Source organism: Pieris rapae, chromosome 9, assembly GCF_905147795.1.
Source record: "Pieris rapae chromosome 9, ilPieRapa1.1, whole genome shotgun sequence".
NCBI classification, from domain to species: Eukaryota; Metazoa; Arthropoda; class Insecta; order Lepidoptera; family Pieridae; genus Pieris; species Pieris rapae.
The window spans coordinates 254,689-277,981 of NC_059517.1; the positions used below are offsets into that span (position 1 = coordinate 254,689).

At 31.7% G+C, this 23,293-nt stretch overlaps 2 protein-coding genes across 2 annotated transcripts; one reads left to right on the forward strand and one right to left on the reverse strand.

Annotated features, from left to right (window-relative positions):
• Positions 1-206: 206 nt before the first annotated feature.
• LOC110992597 lies at positions 207-2,580 on the reverse strand. The gene is made up of 5 exons (XM_022258479.2): positions 2,447-2,580; positions 2,038-2,263; positions 930-1,081; positions 529-687; positions 207-423 (listed from the first exon to the last, which is right to left on the reverse strand). Exons 1-5 carry the CDS (start codon positions 2,511-2,513, stop codon positions 248-250), a joined length of 780 nt encoding a protein of 259 aa, XP_022114171.1. The 5' UTR covers positions 2,514-2,580; the 3' UTR covers positions 207-247.
• Positions 2,581-12,257: 9,677 nt separating this feature from the next.
• LOC110992594 (circadian clock-controlled protein daywake-like) lies at positions 12,258-22,464 on the forward strand. Its single transcript, XM_022258477.2, has 5 exons — positions 12,258-12,748; positions 19,004-19,223; positions 20,036-20,166; positions 20,553-20,708; positions 21,409-22,464. Exons 1-5 carry the CDS (start codon positions 12,667-12,669, stop codon positions 21,573-21,575), a joined length of 756 nt encoding a protein of 251 aa, XP_022114169.1. The 5' UTR covers positions 12,258-12,666; the 3' UTR covers positions 21,576-22,464.
• The last annotated feature ends 829 nt before the right edge of the window (positions 22,465-23,293 follow it).

Below are 23,293 nucleotides of genomic sequence, written 5' to 3' on the forward strand. Positions count from 1 at the left end.
TAAAATTATGTACAAATAATTATAAGTTTAAATATAATAATACATATCTATAATCCGTTAAAAAAGTGTTTTTCTTTAAATGTGTAAAAGTTATGTAAATAAAAGACAATACTATTAATATTTTTTTAAATATAGTATTTATTTAAAAATAATCTCGATGCTTAAAATTATATGTGTTTAAACAGGAAAAAAAACAGATTTTTACACAATAATGGGTAAGATTTTATTTCACAACGAAAATACATCTCTAATTCTTAACATATTTGCTGAGGTCACCCGCTAGATACTTTTCGGCTTCAACATTTCCAAAGAATTTATATAGCATCTCATACGCTATATCAGTTGCCGATACTAACGTTGATTTTCCAAAGGTTTCCCATACTGTTTTGTAATTTTGGTTGTAGTAGTCCATGATTAGTTTACCTATGAAAAATATTTAAATTTAGTTACTTTAAAATAATTGTCTGCGAACTACAAAAAACTTACTAACTTTTAAAATTCAGGATCCCAAATTTGGGATTAACTTACTTGAATCTACGTCACCAATATACAAATGGTCGAGCGTAAGGTGACTCGGCCCTTGTAAATCGAAATCGTACTTGGCCAAATCCTTTTCGCATGTCAGGTAAATTTTTCCATCACGTTTCACCACGTCGAATTTCATTTTGTAGGTTATCAACATTTTTTCTGCAATAAAATTAATATTAGTAAAATCTCAGGTAGATAAGATACGTGTAAATCATGTTTATTCCATTCAAATATATTGAAAGGTTATGTTATTGCGTGTACCTCAGAGGCGTAAGAATTCAGTTTCCCACTTGCTTGTTATACACGAGAAGATACAAATTATACCTGGTACTCCTCTGTCTGACCTTTAGCTGTATGTTCTGCCACCGCTTAATCAACGTATAACAAGGAAAATGCCTTACCAATTTTAAGTTTAGCGTTTCCGTTGCCCTTTAAAGCGCCGGGTCCAAATAGGTCTTTTAAGGCTGGGCCAGATCCAGTCACTTCATATTTACCCTTCGCAGTTATGTCACAAACGAGTTTTAATAAGCCAGTTCCCTTGTCCATGTGCAACCTAAAACAATTAATGAGATACAATAAAGTTAATTATGATTTTGTTTAAATTATTTACCAAATAATTTAGTAGTATGCATATAAAAAGCTATAAATATTTCAATTTTTCAAGAGTTGCGTGACCCATTAAAATTGTATAATTGCTGAACGTGAAATTTTCTCAAAATGTATTAAAACAAAGACATATTCCATTTATTGTACAAAAATAACAATATTTTAAGTTATATGTTTTTCTCAACTTATACCAAATTGTAAGGATTATTTGTTTTTTTGCGTATGCTTATAAAAACATGTACATGTTTGTTTATTATATACATGAATCATTAAAGTATTGGAATACATTCAATCATATCTAAATATTACAAAGCGCATGATTATTAACAAGTTAAAACTAGCCTTGTTATCGGACCAAGAGACATCAGCTGACTATAAATTTATTCTATTTATCAAAGCAACGTCTTGATGAGTAATAACAGTAGTAAAATTATTATTTCTTAATTATTTACCAGAGTTCAGTTAGTTTCCCTAAAACTTATACAACCTATAATTTAATACTTAATGTGACGTTAATTAAGAGATGCTGACATTCTTTACATAGTAAATTTACACGGTATTTTACAACTAAGAGTATTTATGTTTGGTTTAATTGATTTAAAAAAAATGTCATTATCATATAATTTTTAATATCGAATAATATGCATTATAAATGAGGCTTTAACCGCATTTCGAAGTATTCTTCCGTGCACGACTTATTTGAGGAACCAGTATTTTAGGAGTAATTTATCAAAAGAGCATCTATTCACCTGCCCTTCAGCGTTGCTGTCTGTGGTTGTTGTTGTTGTCTTTGAGCGGCGATTAGCACTCTATTTAAAGTGATTGGCACCATAAAAAAGCCCTACTACTTATAAATAGTTCTTAAAACAGTCTATAATTGTAAAAACTCTTCCTAATACTCACTTTGCATCAGTAATTTCACAACTCTTAAGACCCTTGACGACTCCTTCTTTTATAGTCAGTTCCGCCATGTCCAGAAAGTTGAGTTTCAGATTGGTCAGTTTCAATGGGTCAATGGGTGGTATATCGTACTCTGGGATGCCTGTGTCAGCGATGCCCTCGAGAACGCCTTTTATAACTTTCTTAAGGCAATCCCAATCCTCTGGTTGACATTTCATTAACGTGTCCACTGTAATTTATACATAATTATATTATTTAATTTGGTATACGTTAGAAATAAAATTTACGTTCGTCGAACTATGAAATTCTAATGAAACATAGATAAGTTTTATGTAAAAAAACCTCAGTATACAACGTTTTACTTCTAAATCGATCTGCCTAAATTTATAAAAGTGAAACAAAATCTACTCACCAAAGGCAGCATCGGAAAATGCCAAATAAGCCGAAAGAAAAACGAAACAATAATTTTTGTTAAACATTTTTGACAACTACACTACTACGGTCCGTGAAAAGCACTGTAACACTCGTAGGGTCTAACGTATATTTTATACCTGAAAACAAAACACAAAAAACCAGTTCTTAATTGTATGGGTAACCCTGACCATGTGTCCGCAAATTATAATAATTACAACAAGCGCCCACCCGCGGCATCGCTCTAGTGCATTCAATTGCGTCTAATCTAACGTCTGTTCTTCATTTTCAAATGTACACAGTTTATAAAAATTACATCTCATTTTTATGAAAATATTTCATCTGTGGCAAGGAGTTATTATTCCTTTCGTAAAATATAATTTTAAAAAATTAACTTTGCCTAAGGACTTTTTATTAAAAATAAAGTGCTTAATTATTAGAGATTGTTAACATCAGTTTAGTATATTATATATTGTTAGTCATAAGATTAGATATATTTTAAATTTTTAAATATTTTTTTATGTAAATTAACGGTGTGGGTGGGGTGTGGGTAATATGTGTCGTTTTATGAAGGATAGATAGATGTGTAATAATAAATGAAACCGCAGATATGAAATCGCAGAGGAAATTGTAGCCATCATAGCATAGAACAAGGATATGGCATAATTTTTATGATATTATCGTTGTCATTTAATTACATATCATAAAACTACCAATAAATAGTTTTCCGCACATTATATTATTAGTATTTTTTACACACCATTTAAGAGCAGGAAATTGCAAGATAATAATATAATATTTTTAACAATGCTGTTGCTCACATAAAACAAACCACGGACAAGGTTTAAAATGTCCAAATTTAAATTAAACAGATTTTAAAATAAACACTTTATCTATTTATTTATTTAATTTAAATAAAAATATTGAAACAGGCTGAGTGTCAGTAATTCAATTTTTTAAATCTAATAAGAGGAAAACGACACTCACATTGCACAAGATGATACAAATTATGAGTTATAATAAACCGCTTTAATGATTGACTTTCTTTTCATTGTATTGACATACATAATCTGAATGAAAATAAAAAAAGATTTTTTTCATGGAAGAGAAGTGAAAGACGCTGGTGCATGAATTCTAGGTACGAGACAATGATTAGCAGTAGGTATGTTTCTGGCGGATACATCTACCAAGGCATAAGTCTACCTTAGGTATACCTTAAGAAGTTTGATTTGGCTAGAGATAAAGTGGTAACAAAAAACTAGAAATAAAAAATTCTTTTATTTTACGTAGGGTAATAAATGTGATACAGTCGTATAATTGTAATTAACGTAACTATAGTGTAATTAAGTTTTTGTCTTAATTTTAAATTTTGGTACAACTGTCATTTAATTTAAAGCCAATTTTCGTATTAGTTTTTCAGTCTGCACATTTTGATCATGTAAAAGATGTGTTTATCTTTTGTTCTGAAATGCAAAATATTTTTTTGTATTGAATAAAAACTTTGCCAATATCTTACTATAGTGTTATCGAACTAAATAATTTATTATGTTTCAAGCGTCTTAAAGAATTACTAAGTTTCAACTAAAATAGTCTTAGCTATTATAACGTGCATTTACTGCGGTTAAAGATCAAGCAGTTTACATATTTACTACATCCGTATAGTAGGTATCAAAAAGGTGTTTCTAGAAAAATGGTTTATATTCCACGTGTTTTGTTTAGAAAAAAACTGTACCAAAACCAGTAACAATGAAATATTAAGTTACAAATGCTAAAACACATTACTATGAGTTATATTTTTTAAACAAATTCCTTGAATTCAGCAACTGTTCTGAGTTCAATTAGTTTGTTAATTAAAAATAAATTACTGTGTTTGATGAATAAGTATAAAATCTGTGTTTTTTTACAAATGTACTTTGTATTAAGAAATACAAAGATTAATGTCATTAAAAAGGCATCAAGATGGTTTCGACAACCAAATATTAAATGCTTACATTAAAACGTTCCTGTTTCTATAAATATAATATAATTCGATAAAAGTTGTTATAAAAAAACAATATTATTTTATAAACTAACTTAACAACTAGTTTTCCATTAATATATACAATATATGCAAAAGTCAGTAAAAGCCTGAAAAACCTATTCAAAATAATTCTCGTGCATGATATGATAATTAATAATTTTCATTTAACATTTTAACATTATTCATATTTGCAGTAAGTTTATAAGTACTTTTATAGTTTTCTTCGTGATCGATGATGTATGTTGTATGAAAACATCCGTGTAAATCTATTTTCATTATGATTTGACAACAAATTGTCTATTGAATATTTTAAACTAGCCACGATTTCATTCACCTCGGTTCGTAAGATTTTTATGATAAACAAACTATACAATGCAAAAACTATTTATTCCATTTACACCAGTAGTTGTTCAATCAAAGAAAACATATCAAAAATATCTTAGTTTATATATCGCATTGCTTAGGAAATACTTCATTCGTCAGCTAGTGGTGGTGTGCGTCAAAAACTGCCTTATTATTTTTGGCATAAACTAAAATTAAATAAACCTATATTAAATGATGAAAATTTGTTTTACAATAATATGAGAAATAATAAATCATAAAAACTAAACCAATAGCTAAAATATTATCCGCGACGAATGTCACCTTCTTTTGAATGTCAAATATGTAATATATATGGCTGAACTGGCAAATAATATATTTTACCATCTCGCCTCTCTAAATCACTTAGAAATTCGAATCGAGCCGGCTGATATTGAGTTTTTCTATGATATCTATTAAGAAAAACAAACCCTGAATCTGATCTGCAAATATAGTGATAATGCGATAGTGACATATAATAACAATCAATATGTTTATTTCAATAGAAGTCATTTTTTTGGATCGTATCAGAACGTGTTCTTAAAAATAGTTAGAATGGTAATAAAATGTCTCTTCTCCAAAACATTAACTACGGGCCTGCTATATTGAGACATAAGAGCAACATTAGGTCTTCATGCTTCAACATATTCTGCGATGGCAAGACGACATCTGCCGCACGAAACGTGTAAATAGTGTCTCTCTCTTTAATCGGAAGCTCATGTCTGACGTCGTGGTCAGCAACGAAGCATCTAGAGCGGACTATAAGTTTCCACCGGTTTCTGTATAGCGCTTCTCTTATGACAGTGTACAGTGTACTATCTACCTTCTGTGTTATCAATCACGATCAGTTTCTCCAAGTTCTCGTCGCTTCAGTCCAGGAGTAGTGTAACACTAGCAAATTATTAAAAATTGCTAACATTGTCTTGGCTGATTGTCGTGGGACAAGTGATAGGAACTGTTAATATTGTTGACTAATATTTACTTAGGCATGAAAACAGTGAAGCGCAGTTATTCCTCTTGCAAGAAACAGCTTGGCCCCCGTTCACAAGTCCAAAGTCACGATGGCTGTCATTCAAGGTGCTGGCTTCGAATTGATGGAACTCTCAGGGAGCATACTTTATATTTTTATTTTATTTTATCTTAATTTAATTATTTTTAGTGTATAAGATTCATAATAATTTAAATTTTGTATGCGCCTATAATTAGTTTATTACATGCATGTGGCATGAGTGACTACTTTGTTGGTGCAATAAATAAATAAATATATATATTTAACAATGATGATGCAACAGTCGCAGTACTCGATTTGTCAGTCAGGAAGGGTGTGCTTTAAGACAATGTTAACTTATAGAAAAATATATATTAAGTGTATAAATCTGAAAGATCATTGCGTCATTCTGATTATCCCATTACATTGAACACTCCTTGTATTAACATGACTAAAGAATTTATGAATTGTAATGCTGAAAAAGTTTTGCTATGGACATCTACTGTCACCATCCTATTTAACTCAAAGTCAGGTATAAAATATCCAAAATTACTTCAGCATTCATATTTACAATATCAAAAAAAGAAATAATAAAAATCAACACCAAAGGTTTTATCTTCTCATGAACAAAAAATTTTACATAATATTAGACTATTTTACTTTATAATTGTATGATTAACATAAAAATGTTTGAATTAATAATAAATACTTTACAGTGAATCAGTCACAAAAGTGTTTTTAAACATTATCAATTAATGTTTGCATTTACAACCTCCGCAAAATTATTTCTAAAAAATATAATTTTCTATTAGAAAGTGCATTGTTCAGTATTTATATAGGGCACTACATAGAACCAAATGTTTAGTATTTCCGAACTAATTCGGCTTAAAGTCTTTAGAAAAAAAGGCCGTATCAATTTATAAAAGCTGCCAACGCACTCGCGAGTCTTTTGGCATTGTTTATTTAAGTGAGCGTTGGTATCGCTTAACTTCAGCAGGGCCTGCTCGTTTGCCTTTTATTAAAAAAAATATTATACATCACAATTTTTGTTAAATGTTAAATAAGATTCATTTGGATGTGAATATCTGAAATAAATAACTGTTTGCTTACCTTGTAGATTAATTTAAATAGTCATACTTCCTCGTGTAACAAAAGTAATTTTAAAATAATTTCATTTAATTTGTAATTTTTAATATTTACTTATTTAATTTGTGTTGTGTTGTTCTTAATTAATATAATTATTGTTTTTATCAAATAACATTGTAATGTTAAAAATATTTAGAAATAACCTTTAAAATGTTTTATTACGTTTGTTATATTGCGTTTAATTTTGAAACTAAACCTCATGTCCTCGTGCCTCAACCAAAGTTATCGTAATCGTATCTTCGAGTTATTCTCACATTTTTTAAGACAATTGTTAACTTAAAACTATGAAGGTGCCATTTGGTTCGATAATTTTTTGTCGTCTGCTAAGTAGGGATCTGATCGCATTTCTATAGAAAATTTGGGGCTTCTGATTAAAATACCGCGAAAATTGGTTTTGGTCAGTCCATTTGCGATGTTAACCTGACACTGCGTAAAAAATCCTGAAGTAACCGAAACAGGTGGGAATCTGAAGGTGCAAGATCAGGACTATACGGCGGATGGATTAACACCTCCCAGCCAAGCGGTCTCTTAATTTTTACTGAGTGGCTAAAGATGTATGAGGTCTAGCGTTACCATGATGTAAAAGCACACTCCTTCTGTTGATTAATTCCGGTGGCTTTAATACCGGCGAGCTCGTGAGGTAACCAAATATCGAGATTTTTGTGTATCCAGTTTTTTCAAATTGCGCCGAAACCCACATTACTAATTGCCAATTTTGTTCCACTATTTCAAAAATGGCATTTTATCCGTATTAGGGCGACCAAAATGACGTGCATCTTTGACATCAAAGGTAAAGGTATGGAGTGAGTTGCGTTGAATTTTTACTTTATTTGTAGTAAAATTTTAATATGTATCAAATTTCTTTATTAGATTCACTCATCTTGACAGTACGAAACACGAATAAAAAACACAAAATTTCCTTATTTGAATTATCTTCTATAAAATCTAATCTTTTAATGATACCAAAACCAGCTAGATGCAAAATAGATTTGATTACATGTTCATATATTATACTTTAATACGAAAATACTTTTTCCCCAACCTAACATAAGTATATATGATGCAACAATCGAAGTAATAGGATGATAGGTAAATAAAATAACAAAATATAAAATGATTTCTGTTAGCCAAGCGTGAGCAATAAATAATAAAAATATATTAGCCTTATTTACCCTTGACTAACCTCGACATTGACCATAAAGTTAACGAACTTGTGTTCTTATTTGGGTTTAGGTTAAACATAATAATTAATATAATTGTGTATCTTACTCATATTCAGCTAATTCTAAAAATAGATTACAATTATATTTATTCTTGATTTAATAAAAAAAATTAATTTGCATATATTCTTAGATACCATTTCTATATCACCGACATAATCTCAAGTTTTTCCGTAATTACATTATATACAAAATAATAGCAAAAAAATTACGTTGTGTTATTGTTAATAGCTTGTTCAACAATGAACTATGATTTTTTTTTATTTTAGTCATGTGAAGTTAAAAAAACGATAAAGTCCTTAAATTTATTTGAGTAATTATTTTCTCCGCGGTAAAGTTTTTTACTATTTAGTAATAGTAAAAAACGAGCACATCTTGTTCTATTATCGCCAAATTACTCTCTTGTAATCACTACATAGTATAAAACAAAGTCGCTTTCTCTGTCCCTATGTCCCTTTGTATGCTTAAATCTTTGAAACTACGGAACGGATTTTGATGCGGTTTTTTTTAATAGATAGAGTGATTCAAGAGGAAGGTTTATATGTATGATAACATCCATTAAATAGTGGAGAAGGGCTGTTATTTTTGAGGTTTCTAATGTGATGTCGTAAATAATTACGTTTTTTCCGCTACCATTGCAAACAGAGGCTGAACCCTACGAGTTTTATCAAAATAATGTACTAAGTATTGTACACATTGAAAAGGTCTACAGAAAAGTCCGTGATGGTATATGTCTATCTCTTATGGATAACCCACATTTTTATATACAACGTTCACAGATTTTCTATAGTGTCTTTAGTATCAGCATTGCACCCGTGCGAAGCCATGGCGGGTCCCTAGTCCTAATATAAATAATAATTTATTTAATTTACGATTTAAGTTCATCAATGTTTTACAGTCTAAATTAACAAAGTCATATCTTTTTAATTACCAAGATTTTATTTAGAAACTTGCATTTAATGGATATAATTATTATAAGGAGAGTTCTACTAGGCAATAAAATGTTTAACAGCAAAGTGATAAACATTTATTAATGTAAAAAACGCCTTCTAAGTTGTTGAGGGCAAATATTTTAAAATGTATTCATCCTCGCTGTATCCTCTTAGCAATTTTTACAATAGAAGTTTTCATCTTAATTTTTTTTACAGGATATTTATTAATATTTTAAAAAATTAGATAGAACTCGATTGAGATACCAAAATATTATTAAAGTGAAACAGTATTTTTTCAATATACTTCTGCCTACTATTAATATATTTTAAAGCTATGTTGCTGTCTATACCTACCTCTTTACGACAAAATGGTTACGTATTAATGCCTGCTAATACAATGTACAAGAAGACTTCGCGGCATCGAAAGTTGAAGGACCCTTAAGCGAAATACTTTTATGCAGTTAATTAAAACCAAACAATCGCTAATAAATTGATAATAGTATATCTATTGTATACTTGACCGTTTGTATGCGTATTGCTAAACTAACTGGTTCCCACAACGTGTTGCAATGGAGGGAAAGTGGGCCAATTGCAAGCACACGTGAACGATAGAGAAAAATCAAGGAAATCGCACAAGTAATTAAAATGCTTCAGACTTAAAATTGGCGTTAAGTGACATTCCTTTAAGATGTTCTTTCATCACTGGCTCCAACATAAAGTAACAGAATCTACACAAAATATATGTGCATTCCAAATAGCAGTACATTATGTTATATATTCTATATATATTGCTTAAACGAAAGAAACCATCTGTAGCAGTTTCTAATCAGTTTTATCGTATAATTGATACAAACAATTCAATTTTTATTTCACACCAGGAGATGTCTGGTGGCAAGTTTTGTGTCTTAAATCTTAAGTCATGTAATCAGATTTTGTGCGCGCATTTTTACGCGATTCCAGTCACCAAAGCAATTAGTTCCACTAGTTTTATCCTTGACCGATCTGCAAATATTAATTTTAATTGATAAAAGCCTTAACATGTCCATAAAGAGTATCAACACGCAACAACCAAATCAAACATAAGCATTATTATTACATGATTTCAGCGGTTTTTCTCATCAAATTTCCATGCAATATGATTGGATTTAATGATCAAAGGATGGCTGAGTCATTTTAGTTGGGAAAGCGATATAAAACCGAGGTTTTGCTGTGAAGGAAGGGGATCCGTAGTCTAAATACCGACCATATTCAAATTCAGTTATTTATTAGTTGCTATTCTTATCTTGCTTTAATTTATATTATTTTATACGCAAAGTACTCCTTTTCTTAGGTTATAAGTTTCGTTATAAGTTTTAATAATGTTCACCTTTGTACTTTTATTATATAGAATTGGTTCGATTCACGATTCCACCTGATGTTAAATGAGATGTGGCTTATTGGAAACGACGAACCAAATCACCGTACTGCACGATTTAGTTTCTTGACACCGTGTACTTCTAGACATATTTTCAAATAAATTAAGACTTAAAGCTTTATTTTAGCATATTATTTATAACAGTAAATGTGACCAATTACAAAATTAATTAATTGTGGCTCACGTTTATCCCTTATCTCTATAAAAAAATTGAACATTGTGTAAAAGGATTTACTAGTCAGGAATAAGGCATTTATCGGTAACAGTTTCAAAGTGTTGATTATCCGTTGAATTCATACTTATATTAACCGTATTCTGATGTATAAAGAATTAATTAAGTTATATAAAATAATACCTTTGCATTCTGATTTAACATGTAACTATTTTTTTTTACTTTATGGGTTAACTCCACAAATTTGACTTACCAATAGTTAAGCAAACACCTGCAAATCTCTAACAAAAATAGCATATTTTTGAACCAAAGAGCATGTTAAGTGAAGTGTACTCTATTACGAGAGACTTAAGCACTCGCTATTCCGAGAGTCGGCTGTGAAATCTTTCGCTGACGTGAATAACACTCCGTCCATCCCTCTTGTTGGACGGCCTTGACCCAGCTTTTTTAATTAATAATATGAGTTGACGTTCGTCTTTAAATATATTTACTCTATTGTAAATTGTAATACTATGCCATCATAGACTTGGATAAACGCGCAAGTATCAAGGTCGTGCCATTTAGCCCTGACTCTCCACCACTACATTATTCTATTCATATACCTAGGCATTTCATACTTGTTTTCTTGTTGTCATCTGAGACTGCAGCAAAGGTATTTAACGAAAATCTTATAATATAAAGAAATATTATTCAAGTAATTAGGCTTGACAGGTTAATTTAATTATATATTTTTAACTAAACTAACTGTGTAGATTCAAAGCGAGATCAGCTTCATAGGTACAAATACAATATGGCATAAGTACTATACAATCACTTTTATCTGAATTGCATTTGATATATAACCTAATCAATATTAACCTATACGTAATAAGATATTTTTTTCCATTCAGTTTACGTATTTATTAAACATGACTTCAGAAGAAGAAGACACTTCTTAGTGATGTTGCACTATATAAAAATATGTAGCATTAATTTTAATGATAGATGATATTCGTTTTTTATTTTAAAAACGTTATGACCCATGAAATATTCTTATCGTCACAGACAATTAACTAAATATGTAAAACGGAAGTAAATCTATAAAAGGAAACTTTATTTCTATAATGGGTAAACCTCACATCCTATATTACTGTACTACAATAAATACATTTGCAATGATGACCTGTAAAGTTAAACGAAACGGTGTTATTCCGTTACTTTATATTACTATATACTTTATGTGTGAAAAATGGAAAAAGAGGGTAGGAACATAACAGTAATTATGGCGTTACCCAAAACACTTTTTCTTTCGCTAGGATTTTTTTAAATTAATGACTTATATAACCCTATGACCACGAAAACAAAATATATATATATATATATTTTTTTTTAAATTTGGGTCAGTTATATTATCCCAAACTAAGAATTCATGTCACGTAAAGGTCGCGCAGTAAAAACTGACCGGTCTTAATGTTCATTTTTATGTTGTATGTTTAAGTAATCAAATAAACTAACATATTAACATACGCATTACTTTAAATAGTTTGACATTAAGAAATGGTCAGCCTTTTCAAGTGTACATCTTACAAGGTACCACGAACAGTGTGATGTTTAGTTAGTTAACTAAATTATGATAAATATAGATAATGACATTGAAAACCACAAAACTGTATTCAATATTTATTCTGTAGTACCTATTTTACTTGGTAATTGAAAGTGGGGCATTATCGCATAACGATTTCGATATTTAGGTCCAGAATATGACCGCGTCTAGGCGCAGGCAGTTCGGTGCATAGCGTGCGATGCAAACACATTTATAAAACGGATTAGCACGCAGCGTTGCATGAAAAACTGACTACATTGGCAAAGAGCAACCAGAATTGATGCAATCGAAAATGAGAAGGAACATCATTTCTCATTAACCAACGTGCCTCGGTTGAAACGTTCAGAGTTATCATCATCCTGTGATATTATATTGACTGTGGTTGCCATGTGTAAAAGGCATGTTATAGTTTTCTCTTTTGTGGCAGTTTCGGCGGCCTTCATTTGTGCAGTAACGGGCAAATTCGCGCGTAAGTTATAATTATCATTATTTCTTTTATTATTGCTTTTTATCGGTCCACCTAGAATTTCTAAGCTTCAATCACAATTTATATAACTTTAAATATAAATTGTTGTTTATACTTGTTATGTCGATCTCATAAACTGCAATAACGCGGTACCGATTTAAAATAAAATACAAATTGAATTATTTTTAGTTTACTTATACAATAGGACATTAAAGATTTTTAAATCAATGATATTTAACCGAAACCTCATATTAAAGGTTATTATTCTTACAGTTTTGAATTATAAATATAATTTATAAAAAATATTGTCTTTCAAATTAAATTAATACAGATGTGGCGAGTGATATAAATGTGTGACCTATATATCTGTGAAAAATAATAGTAACTATTAATACAATTGTGTGAAACGTTTCTGTTTTCGCCCATAATTAAGGTAATTGTTTTCTTAGTACTAGAATGTTCTAGCCCTTATCCAGATTCCAGTGTAGGAAATGAAAACTGTCTAAGTACTAAATCACTATTTCTAAAATCTATAAATCGAAGTGTTCAATTTTCTCATTATATAAAATGACTATATATCTGACTAGACTGAGAAAATTGCTCAGATTTTTCGCTATAAAATTGCTTAGTTCTTCATGCAAACCACTTAACCCTCGGCACACAGTACAATTTATGCATAGTCTTCAGGTTTCTCAACTTAAATGGATGTTTGTCAATCAAAAATGCAATGTTTGCACTCGGCTAACCTCACAGTATACCTTGGCACCACTTTGTCTATGTTTTTCTATACTAAAATAATTTAACATTTTCAAACATTAACTCGAAGACGAAAAAAAAAGTATCATAACTGTTACTCCACTAATTCGTTAAACTAAATAATTTTAAACACGCTGCGTTAATTAAAACAGGAAGACAAATGGGTTATAAGTTTAAGGACAAAATTACTCTAATTTATGTATGATTTCTACGTCGATGTTTCTCAAAATCTTTGAGATTTTATTGCAATTCATTTTATTTCAATTCTCCATAATTTCCCCGATTACGACAAGCCATCATACATAGACGAAACACGACGTTACTATGATTACTATGTAATAATGTGGTTTTATTTCTTACCAATAGGGAAACCTTAAGCCCCCATTCAAAATAACGCATGTGTTGGTGAGACCTTTGATGTCACCCTACAATTAATTGGACTTCCCTTTTCTCTCAATAGCGTACTAAATGTGGCAATATTGCTTATTTATTTTTATTATTGTGGTGAAACCCTCAATGAACCATAGGTACATTTAAACGTATAAGTCATCAAGTCATTTTTTGAGAAAAGATAACACAACAGGTCCGGGTAAGACAAAACTTTGTCAACGTTCTTAAACTCGATCTATCCCGATTATTTCAAGTTAGGTTAATTTACGTAAGATATCTATATAACCTTTTATTATTTACAAATATTTGGTTGTAATGGAGAGACTGGACCTGTGAAATGCCAGCAAGAATTTGAGGCGGAGGTCACAACTGTTGGAAGTACCGCGCGGGCGCACTAACTCTGCAAGGTGCCGCTCACGCGATTCATCTAATTGATAGGTTTCGAAGGAGGTAGACCTATCTATTTGTATTATCTAGAAATTGTCCAGGTCCATCATTGTGTGTTAGAAAAAAATCTGGAAACCGATCATTTGGTCTTAGAATTCTGCACTAAATTCGTCATTTTTTTTAATAGGCAATTTGGTGATTATCCTTCTGTACCTAACTTATAGCTACTCTTAAAGTGCGAAGGACGAAAATTATTTTACAGCTGTGAATCGAACTCATGGCCTCAGGCTTGAAAGTAGTTCATAAGGCTTATTATAAGGCAAATTATAACAAAAAATTGCGTTTTGGCTTCAAATTTATGAATACATTTTCTTGATATTTTTTCATTATATGCAAGTCAGCCGTCTGTGCATGACACGTCGAATTTTGGGTTTTGGACGTATTGCTTTCACAGCGATGTTTTTCTTCATCGAGTATTGTTTAATAAATTACCAGTATTATACCAACATATTTTTTGAATTTTCAACCTCCAATTTAGGTATTACTGATAACTTAGGATAGCAAGAGAAGAATATCGGAACCGCGTAAAGTGTGATCAGTAAATTACTTGAGAATCAACGGGTTGTACGCCGCTACTCTTAGAAACTAAAACGAATTTTCCTCTTCATTGACACTATACTTGTAGAACTATAGTCGTATATTATTAAAATCTTTTTCTAAATTTAATTTAACAAAATTGAATCCATAATAATTTATGTTTTTCTATTGTGAGTTTAAAAAGTGATAAGGTATTTAAATATGTATATATTATTATTACATAGTTAATGTCATTGTCAATCAAAAAGCTATTATAAGAATCTTGTTTGTTATTAGTGATTTCATTAATAACACACAAGATCGCTGATGTCTTTTTAATTAAGAAGCTCTTTAGATTTATCTATTTGAATATGTGTAATCTTCACTTCAAAGGTAAAACAAGTTTTTATTACCACATATCCATTAATATATATTTGATTGTCATTTAAAAATTAGTAGAAGCAAGCGAAAAGCGATTCGAATCGTCAACGACCAGCCAATGAGGTTGCATAGAAATGTGGGATCTCTTTTTTTTATAGAACAGGGGGGTTCTATATCAAACGGGCAGGAGGCTCACCTGATGTTAAGTTTTTTTTTTTTTTTTTTTTATAGAACAGGGGGCAAACGGGCAGGAGGCTCACCTGATGTTAAGTGATACCGCCGCCCATGGACACCCTCAATGCCAGAGGGCTCGCGAGTGCGTTGCCGGCCTTTTAAGAATTGGTACGCTCTTTTCTTGAAGGACCCTAAGTCGAATTGGTTCGGAAATACTTCAGTTGGCAGCTGGTTCCACAGAGTGGTGGTGCGCGGCAAAAACTGCCTGGAAAAACGCGCAGTTGTGGAACGGCGGACGTCGAGGTGATACGGGTGGAATTTCGTATTCTGCCTCGACGTCCGATGATGAAACTCAGCTGCAGGTATTAATCCGAACAACTCCTCTGAACACTCTCCATGGTAAATGCGGTAGAAGATGCAGAGAGACCCCACATCTCTACGCAACGCCAAAGGATCGAACGCGAGGATCGAGGATTCGAACCGCTCTTCGTTGAATACGGTCAAGTGGAAGAAGCTGGTACTGGGGAGCACCCGCCCAAAGGTGGGAACAGTACTCCATGTGGGGCCGAATTTGCGCTTTATATAGTTGCAAGCGGTGGCCCGGAGTGAAGTACCGTCTCGCCCTGCTGAGCACACCGAGCTTTTTGGAGGCTAATTTTGCCTTTCCCTCCAAGTGACCGCGAAACTGAACGTCGTTCGATATGTCAACGCCAAGTATTCCAATGCTGGCTGTGGCTTTAAGGAGAGTGTTTTCGAAAAGAGGAGTAGCGACAAAGGGTGTTTTTTTAGCGGAAAACGCGCAAACTTGTGTCTTTTTGGGGTTAAATTGGACTAGGTTTAGTCTGCCCCAGTCAGAGACTCCACGTAGTAGGGTTTCTACTTCAGACACAAGTTTGTTCCGGTACTCATCGACATCTGCCCGAGAAATACTTGCCCGGCCAGTGTAAAGAGTGTCCCCAGTGCTGTCATCCGCATAGCAGTGAATGTTGCTAAGTTGCAACATATCATTGATATGCAGAAGAAACAGGGTCGGGGATAAAACACAGCCTTGTGGGACCCCAGCGTTCACGGGTTTAAGGTCGGAACATGCTCCGTCGATGACGACCTTGATGCTCCGATCGGCCAGAAAGCTGGAGATCCAATCGCATAATTTCTCGGGAAGCCCATAGGCTGGAAGCTTCGAGAGCAGTGCTCTGTGCCACACCCGATCGAAGGCTTTCGCTATGTCCAAACTAACCGCTAGAGCCTCCCCCTTGGACTCAATTGCCTCCAAGTAGTGCAAGTATCTCTCTATCTTCTACCGCATTTACCATGGGTAGTGTTTCGAGGAGTGCTTAGGAACAAGACCTGCAGCTGAGTTTAATCATCGGCTGTCAAGGCAAAATAGGAAATTGCACCCTTATCACCTCGGCGTCCGTTCCTTCAAGAAAAGAGATTCTTAAAAGGCCGGCAACGTACTCGTGATATCACTAAACATGTTGAGCATTTGCTAGCTTTTGCCTCTTTGCCCCCTGTAACATAAAAAAACAGTATTTTTGTTTTTATACATACAAAGGCAAGTGCTTGCAATAATAATATGGATTAAACTCAATAAGCTCTCACGAAACTTTTCATATTGGAATAAGCGATACTTTCAGTTTCAGTGCACTGTTTAATTAATTACTTTGGGTGCGGTGTAGAAGACAAACGAACAAACTTTACTAGTAAAGTGTTTACCTAAAATATTTTAACCGCCTAAGCGGAAACCAGAACCGCTCTTCGTTCATTTCATTAGTAACTTTCATTTATTTACATTATTATGAAACTTTTAATCTTCCGATCCCCAGCACTAGTCCCCTGTCCCGCATTCACCCAAACGTCTGGCAATCTGCGTAATTTTCACCATCATAAATAAAATATGCTTTCTTCCTGTATCACTTGTTGTGGAAGTCGCTCGCTTGTGTTAAAAACTTCATTTCACTATTTAAAATAATTTTGTCAATTCTACTGTTTTGCGTCTGTGCGTGCTATGAATAGTTTTGTATTTCTACTGACATGCAAAGTAAAGTACCCGTCTAACCTTTCGTTTGTGAGTTATTTGGATAAAGGTTCTGTCATAAATGGAAATATTGATAAATACAAGGTACAAATCAGGTTTTAATGAGTGATATATCAATTTATAGTACATAAATCAAGGAACAGATAGATTATTCTTCTTCTTATTATTCATACATATACATATTCCGCGATAATCAAATCGTGGCTTTGTGACAAATTCGTGGCATTTTCGATAAGTACTATAGCAATAATAACGTTTATGTCGCTAGCATAAACTGAATTCACTCCATAATAGTCGCAATTCACGATTGCATTTGTTGATTAAGTACTTGGCGTTTGATTAAATCGCTAAATTAGCTTTATTTGTGCTGAAATTGTAACAGCAATTGTCGAGGGCCCAACACCATATTTAAGCGACCTAAATTACCGTCAAGTTTGTATTTGTGTGACCTTGTAAAAGGCCCGTGTTTGTAACGTATAATAGAGACAATGAAACTAAACAAGTAATTGCGATGTTGTATGAATTTATGCGTTTATTAGATGCGCATTCCAAATGTATACTTTACTATATACGATTCAACGATCCAGCTGATATCTTTAGTATAGAAAAAACTTTTGTGTGGCTATAAAGGTTTATAATACCATAAACAATTAAACACTACTAAAGTTTTTAAAAATCGACTTATCGTGCTATCATTGAAAGAAATGTATTATTCTATTAATTCGTGAAACTTTATAATCTATATTAATTTGATAACGTAATAATATATTTTTACATTGTGATGATGGATTAATAGAATAATATATGAACTGACTATCACCCAAACCCAATAACCTTTCTCAATCCATTTTTGACCATCTGAGGTAGACATCTTAATCCAAATATTGATGAATCTGTGCCAATAACCAATCGATGGATTGTAAGAGCCATTTGTCGATACAAGCTATTCATGGTAGGTCGGATTGGTGTATGAAAATGAAAGTTCAACTGTGCCAATATTGTATCTTAAGATTTTAACTTTACTTTACTTAAAGATAATTAAAAAGCTTCATGATATGTTTTAAACATAGGCTTTGTATATTTCAAAATTATTTGGATGGTTTTATTTACTTTATTTGGTTTTTATTGATTATCAATTAACATGAGTGTAAAGAGCGAAAAGATTGCATTCTATCCGTCGCCAAAAATGGATTGTCTTCGTAGGGTTTGGTTATTGGCATGCAGATAGGAGATCGATCGACTGTCACAGTCTGATCTCAGATTGTTATTAATCTGAGATTGTGGATTAATTATTGGGTTCGGGCGTATATTGATAAGACTTATAATGTAACTGTAATTTCTATTCTTTCAAGATAAATTTGCACGCCATTATGTGTGGCAGAATATGCGAACTTCAGTTTGTACCAATAACATTTTTGTACCTTATTCTTGCAAATAAATTGTTATTATTATAAATTTATTTATTGTAAATGTCAGTCTATCGTTCCTCAAATTCTCTGAGTTAAGTTATAGTTCGTAGTAGACACATTATTTAATGAAACCATTTCTAATTCCAGCTGATTTTATACACCCCTGCAATACAACCGAGTCAGCATGTCTAGTGCAAGCTACCCAAGACGCAATCCCGGAGTTTTCCAAAGGCCTCCCTGAACTTGGAGTGCCTTCGCTAGATCCTTTCGTAATCGAAGAGCTGCCAATTCAGCTTCCCGGTGTCAAGGTTACGTTCCTAGATGGCAAAGTCACTGGTCTTAGAAAGTGCCAAGTGCTGAATGTTGAGTGAGTTACCTAATTAAACTATTTTACTAAACCTGTAATGAAAACAAAATCTTATATCTGATTGACTGCTGATTCATGCAAGTTAACAGTTAGTGTGTTGTTTCTTAGTTTCATAAATAAGGCTTTCAATATAAAGGAGTTTGTAAAGAAACTGATCGGTTTCATACTTATTAAAGGCAATAGATATATCAAATTGCAATTATCATGAACAACACACTAAAATTTATATCGATCTAAGGGCGAAGACCGCAGGGCTTCATATCAAGGAAAATCCTATTAACTAATTATATAGTCTTTACTTTTTATCATTGATTTAGTACAATGTATTATATATTATGACCTGCCTCAATTTAACGAAAATCTGCCTGACATCTAACGGATAGGATGATCCATAAAAGGACCAGGTACACACGGATGCATAATGTGGTTTATAATAAAAAATTATTGGAAAATTTAATGAATCTAATCTCCTGAAATAAATCTAAATATTCATGGCTGTACAGTTATTCAAGAATCTCGGTGTTTAGTTTACAAGAAATTTGTGGCCAAACATACTTAAGAAATTGTATTAAATTAATTTTGTGTACCACCAGCGTTGGTTTACCCAAATGTGCACTGTGAACGTAATGAGTGAAGCAAAATTAACACTACGATAATGCTATACCTTTTTTTATACATATACATAGTTTAAAGTTTCATCCTCATGGTTCAAACCTACATAAACGATCAACTCATTAATCATAAGATATACATACAGGCAGGTACACCTGTTTTATTAAGTCGGTAAATCTTTTTATTTATTTGTATTCCAGAGCTTATTTAGAAAGGAATGTATTTATTCTCGAGATTCGCTGCAACATTACGATCAAAGGGAAGTACACAGCAGTTGGGAGGCTGCTGCTGTTCCCGATAAATGGAGAAGGAGACTCCAAAATAAAAATTGGTAATATTATTTATTACAAACATTAATATATTTTAATACCTATAGGGTAAATTTATTAAATATAATATCATGTATATACCCGCCTCATTTGGCAATAATAGCATATAATAATACGTAATAATCTGTATAAATATGAATATATATTTGATGACACCATTAAAATGTTTTATGATAAAAAAGTCTCAACGAATAAAATATGAATACTATTCTGAATTTATAAAATTAAAAGATAAGCTTATTGTAAAAGATGGTGGTTAAAAGACAAGTTGTGAATCATTTAAAGCTGCTTTTGTCAAATTTCTGTACTTTTGTCAGATATATTTAATTATTAAATTACACATAAAATAACCTCTTTATTTCTTACAAAAGATAAATTGTGTTTGCAGTGAATTCAGTAATAAAATTGAACATAAAGACAAAGTACTTCAAGGACGAAGAAGGGCGCGACCACTTCGGCATAAAGAGTTATAGATACTCCTTTGATTACGGCGACCGAGTTCATTACACAATCAACAACTTATTCAAAGGAAATCCGGAGCTGAGTATGTATCTCGTTTATTTTTGTGAATTTCTGATTCAGTTTCAAAGTTAACAAAAAAATAATCACGTTTTCATACGATTTAGAAGATACAAAATTATTACTATTATTATTACGGGTATTAGATGGCGGGTGGACTCAAGATGTCATATGGAACATTATTTCAGCTCCTTACAAACGTTGTATAAAAGAAAAACTTTTAGAGAGTTTATTTCCAGTTCTTCTCTTCCGTTGCATGATTTGAGAACTGGCAGTACCTAAATGTAAAATTTAAGGCATTCAATGTATATTTCTTTTTTGACCTTCATAAGTGTACATTCACCTACATGAAAAAATGATTATTTGAATTTATTAAAATGACATATTATGTCAATTGTGTTTCGTGTGCAAATACATTACGCATACGCTTTGAGGTGTAGAGCTATGATGATGAGTATGCCTCGCTCCTGTGCATACCTACTAATACCGCACGGCACCACCAGTAATCGCCCAGCGTAGTCTTGTACTCCTCCCGCCACGCTCATCGGTATACGTGACGACCTAACTCATTAATAGGTCTCGTGGCATTAAAGAGATCTCTTAAAAATACTTTTTATTTTGTGCAGTGTACACAGAAGCTTTCATTCATAATGAATGTAATAAAATAATAGTATTAATTCATTAAATAATTGAAATATCCATAATGTTAAGTGTTTCAATTTCAGGCAACACGGTACTGCAATTCTTGAATGAAAATTGGAAAATTGTGACGGAAGAATTTGGCCAACCAGTTGTGGACTATGCAATGAACGTGACAATAGAAACAGCGAAGAAATTCTTCGACGCCGTCCCCTATGACGAATTACTTCATGTACCTATACCTAAGTACTAATTATAATTTTAAACATATAGAATGGCTTTATTGGTTTTATGTTACCAATGAAGAGATATAAATATATCTACTTGGTTATCGTATAATAATACGTCGTCATTTGTTTTAAAATAAAGCGTCATGCTTGACACATAATAGCGATGTAAATATAGCATAATTGGTCTTGTATTATAAATAACTAATTCCGTCTTATTTCAGTTATTTAACTGGAGTACTCATTCTATCCAATTGATACCAATGAGATGAACAGAGGTAGACAATAGCTTTGGTTAAAACAGTTAATACAAATTTATTTTATGAAACTTTTACTGAATTTTCTTGATGATGGTTTTGAATATTTATATCGCTGTGTTTGACTTACCAAAGTTAATTTCTAAAAACTGTAATATAATATTTTAAGTTTTATATAATATGTGTTGCTTTATATTGTCTATATTCACTTAATTTTCAGTAATGCAAGACTAGCTTGTTCAAAATGCAAAAATTTTGTTTGTGCGTAATTTTTACCTTAATTTAATATTCATTGAATTCTTATTATAACAAAAATATGACTTTGTATTATAGTTGTGTAGTAATGTATAGTTAGCCAATAATGAATCATTAACGGTGTCGTTAGCATCAAAAAGTCGGATGAAGCAATAAGTATTTTAATTTGTATCATATATTAAGATACTTAAATATATTTTTATAGCACCTTAGTATAGGTCATATATACTAATAATAGAATTACTCGACACTTAAAATAAAAAAACACGATTGGACTTGTTTATTTGATTAATAATTTGTAATATACATGTATAAGTTAAAGATATTAATTGTTCTAAGTGTATGAATTAATTAGTTAGGGCGACAGTTGTAAAAATCCTTTTGGATTTCATATTTATATCGTTTGACGTAATTTTTTTCAGATGAAATTAATACGAATAAAAATAAAAAAATATTTGTCAGTATGTGTGTTCCCTTTTTATATTTAAAGTTCGTAATCTAATATATTTATTTATATATTTCATTTTCATTCCTACATATATATTTTACATAAAACTATTATTTAAAAATATAGCTAAAGAGACTTTTAAAAGAAATAGTGAAAAATATATCAACACTTGTAGTTTGTAGCTTGTAGCACTTTAATTTTAAGCGTAAATTGTAATTGTGTTATAAATTGGTGATGGAAAGAACAATCATGTTACCGGATGTGCGACTTGAAGCTTTAGAAGTTATACTTTGTTCTGATAATATAACGTCCCATCGTAGAATTGTAGAAAAGTATGTCCATATCGGCAAAAACTCGGAATCACTATTCCTAATTGAAATCTATGATGATTAATTATTCCGAAATTTTACGGCTATTTTGCCTATTTGGCACATAGGTAAAGTAGCAGTAAAGGAATTGAAACAAAATCCATGAGTGATATCAATTTTTGTTACATTCCTGTAATTCTTAATAAAAATCATTAAAAAATATTAACGAAACACTTAAAATTTAATCAAATGTGAATTACTTTTCTGCCAGTTCTCAAATCATAGGCGTAGAACGAACTAGCAAAACTGGCAACTATCATACCTTTTAATCATAAATCCATTTTATCAAAGTCACAAGATGCTTGTATGGAGGTGCAACATTACACCTTGCTCCACACGAGATGAAGTTATTGAAGGTAAGAAAAAGAATTAGTTTATTATAATCCGTCTTTTAACCTCTACCACCGGGCCAGGCG

Bases quoted from the DNA above. Each gene is read 5' to 3' on its own strand.
- LOC110992597 (XM_022258479.2), bottom strand. From the start codon at position 2,513: ATGTTTAACAAAAATTATTGTTTCGTTTTTCTTTCGGCTTATTTGGCA. The intron at 2,264-2,446 runs GTGAGTAGATTT...TATAAATTACAG, and splicing joins ATTTTCCGATGCTGCCTTTG to TGGACACGTTAATGAAATGT. The intron at 1,082-2,037 runs GTGAGTATTAGG...TAATTGTTTTAG, and splicing joins TGTGAAATTACTGATGCAAA to GTTGCACATGGACAAGGGAA.
- LOC110992594 (XM_022258477.2), top strand. From the start codon at position 12,667: ATGTGTAAAAGGCATGTTATAGTTTTCTCTTTTGTGGCAGTTTCGGCG. The intron at 12,749-19,003 runs GTAAGTTATAAT...TTCTAATTCCAG, and splicing joins AGTAACGGGCAAATTCGCGC to CTGATTTTATACACCCCTGC. The intron at 20,709-21,408 runs GTATGTATCTCG...TTTCAATTTCAG, and splicing joins CAAAGGAAATCCGGAGCTGA to GCAACACGGTACTGCAATTC.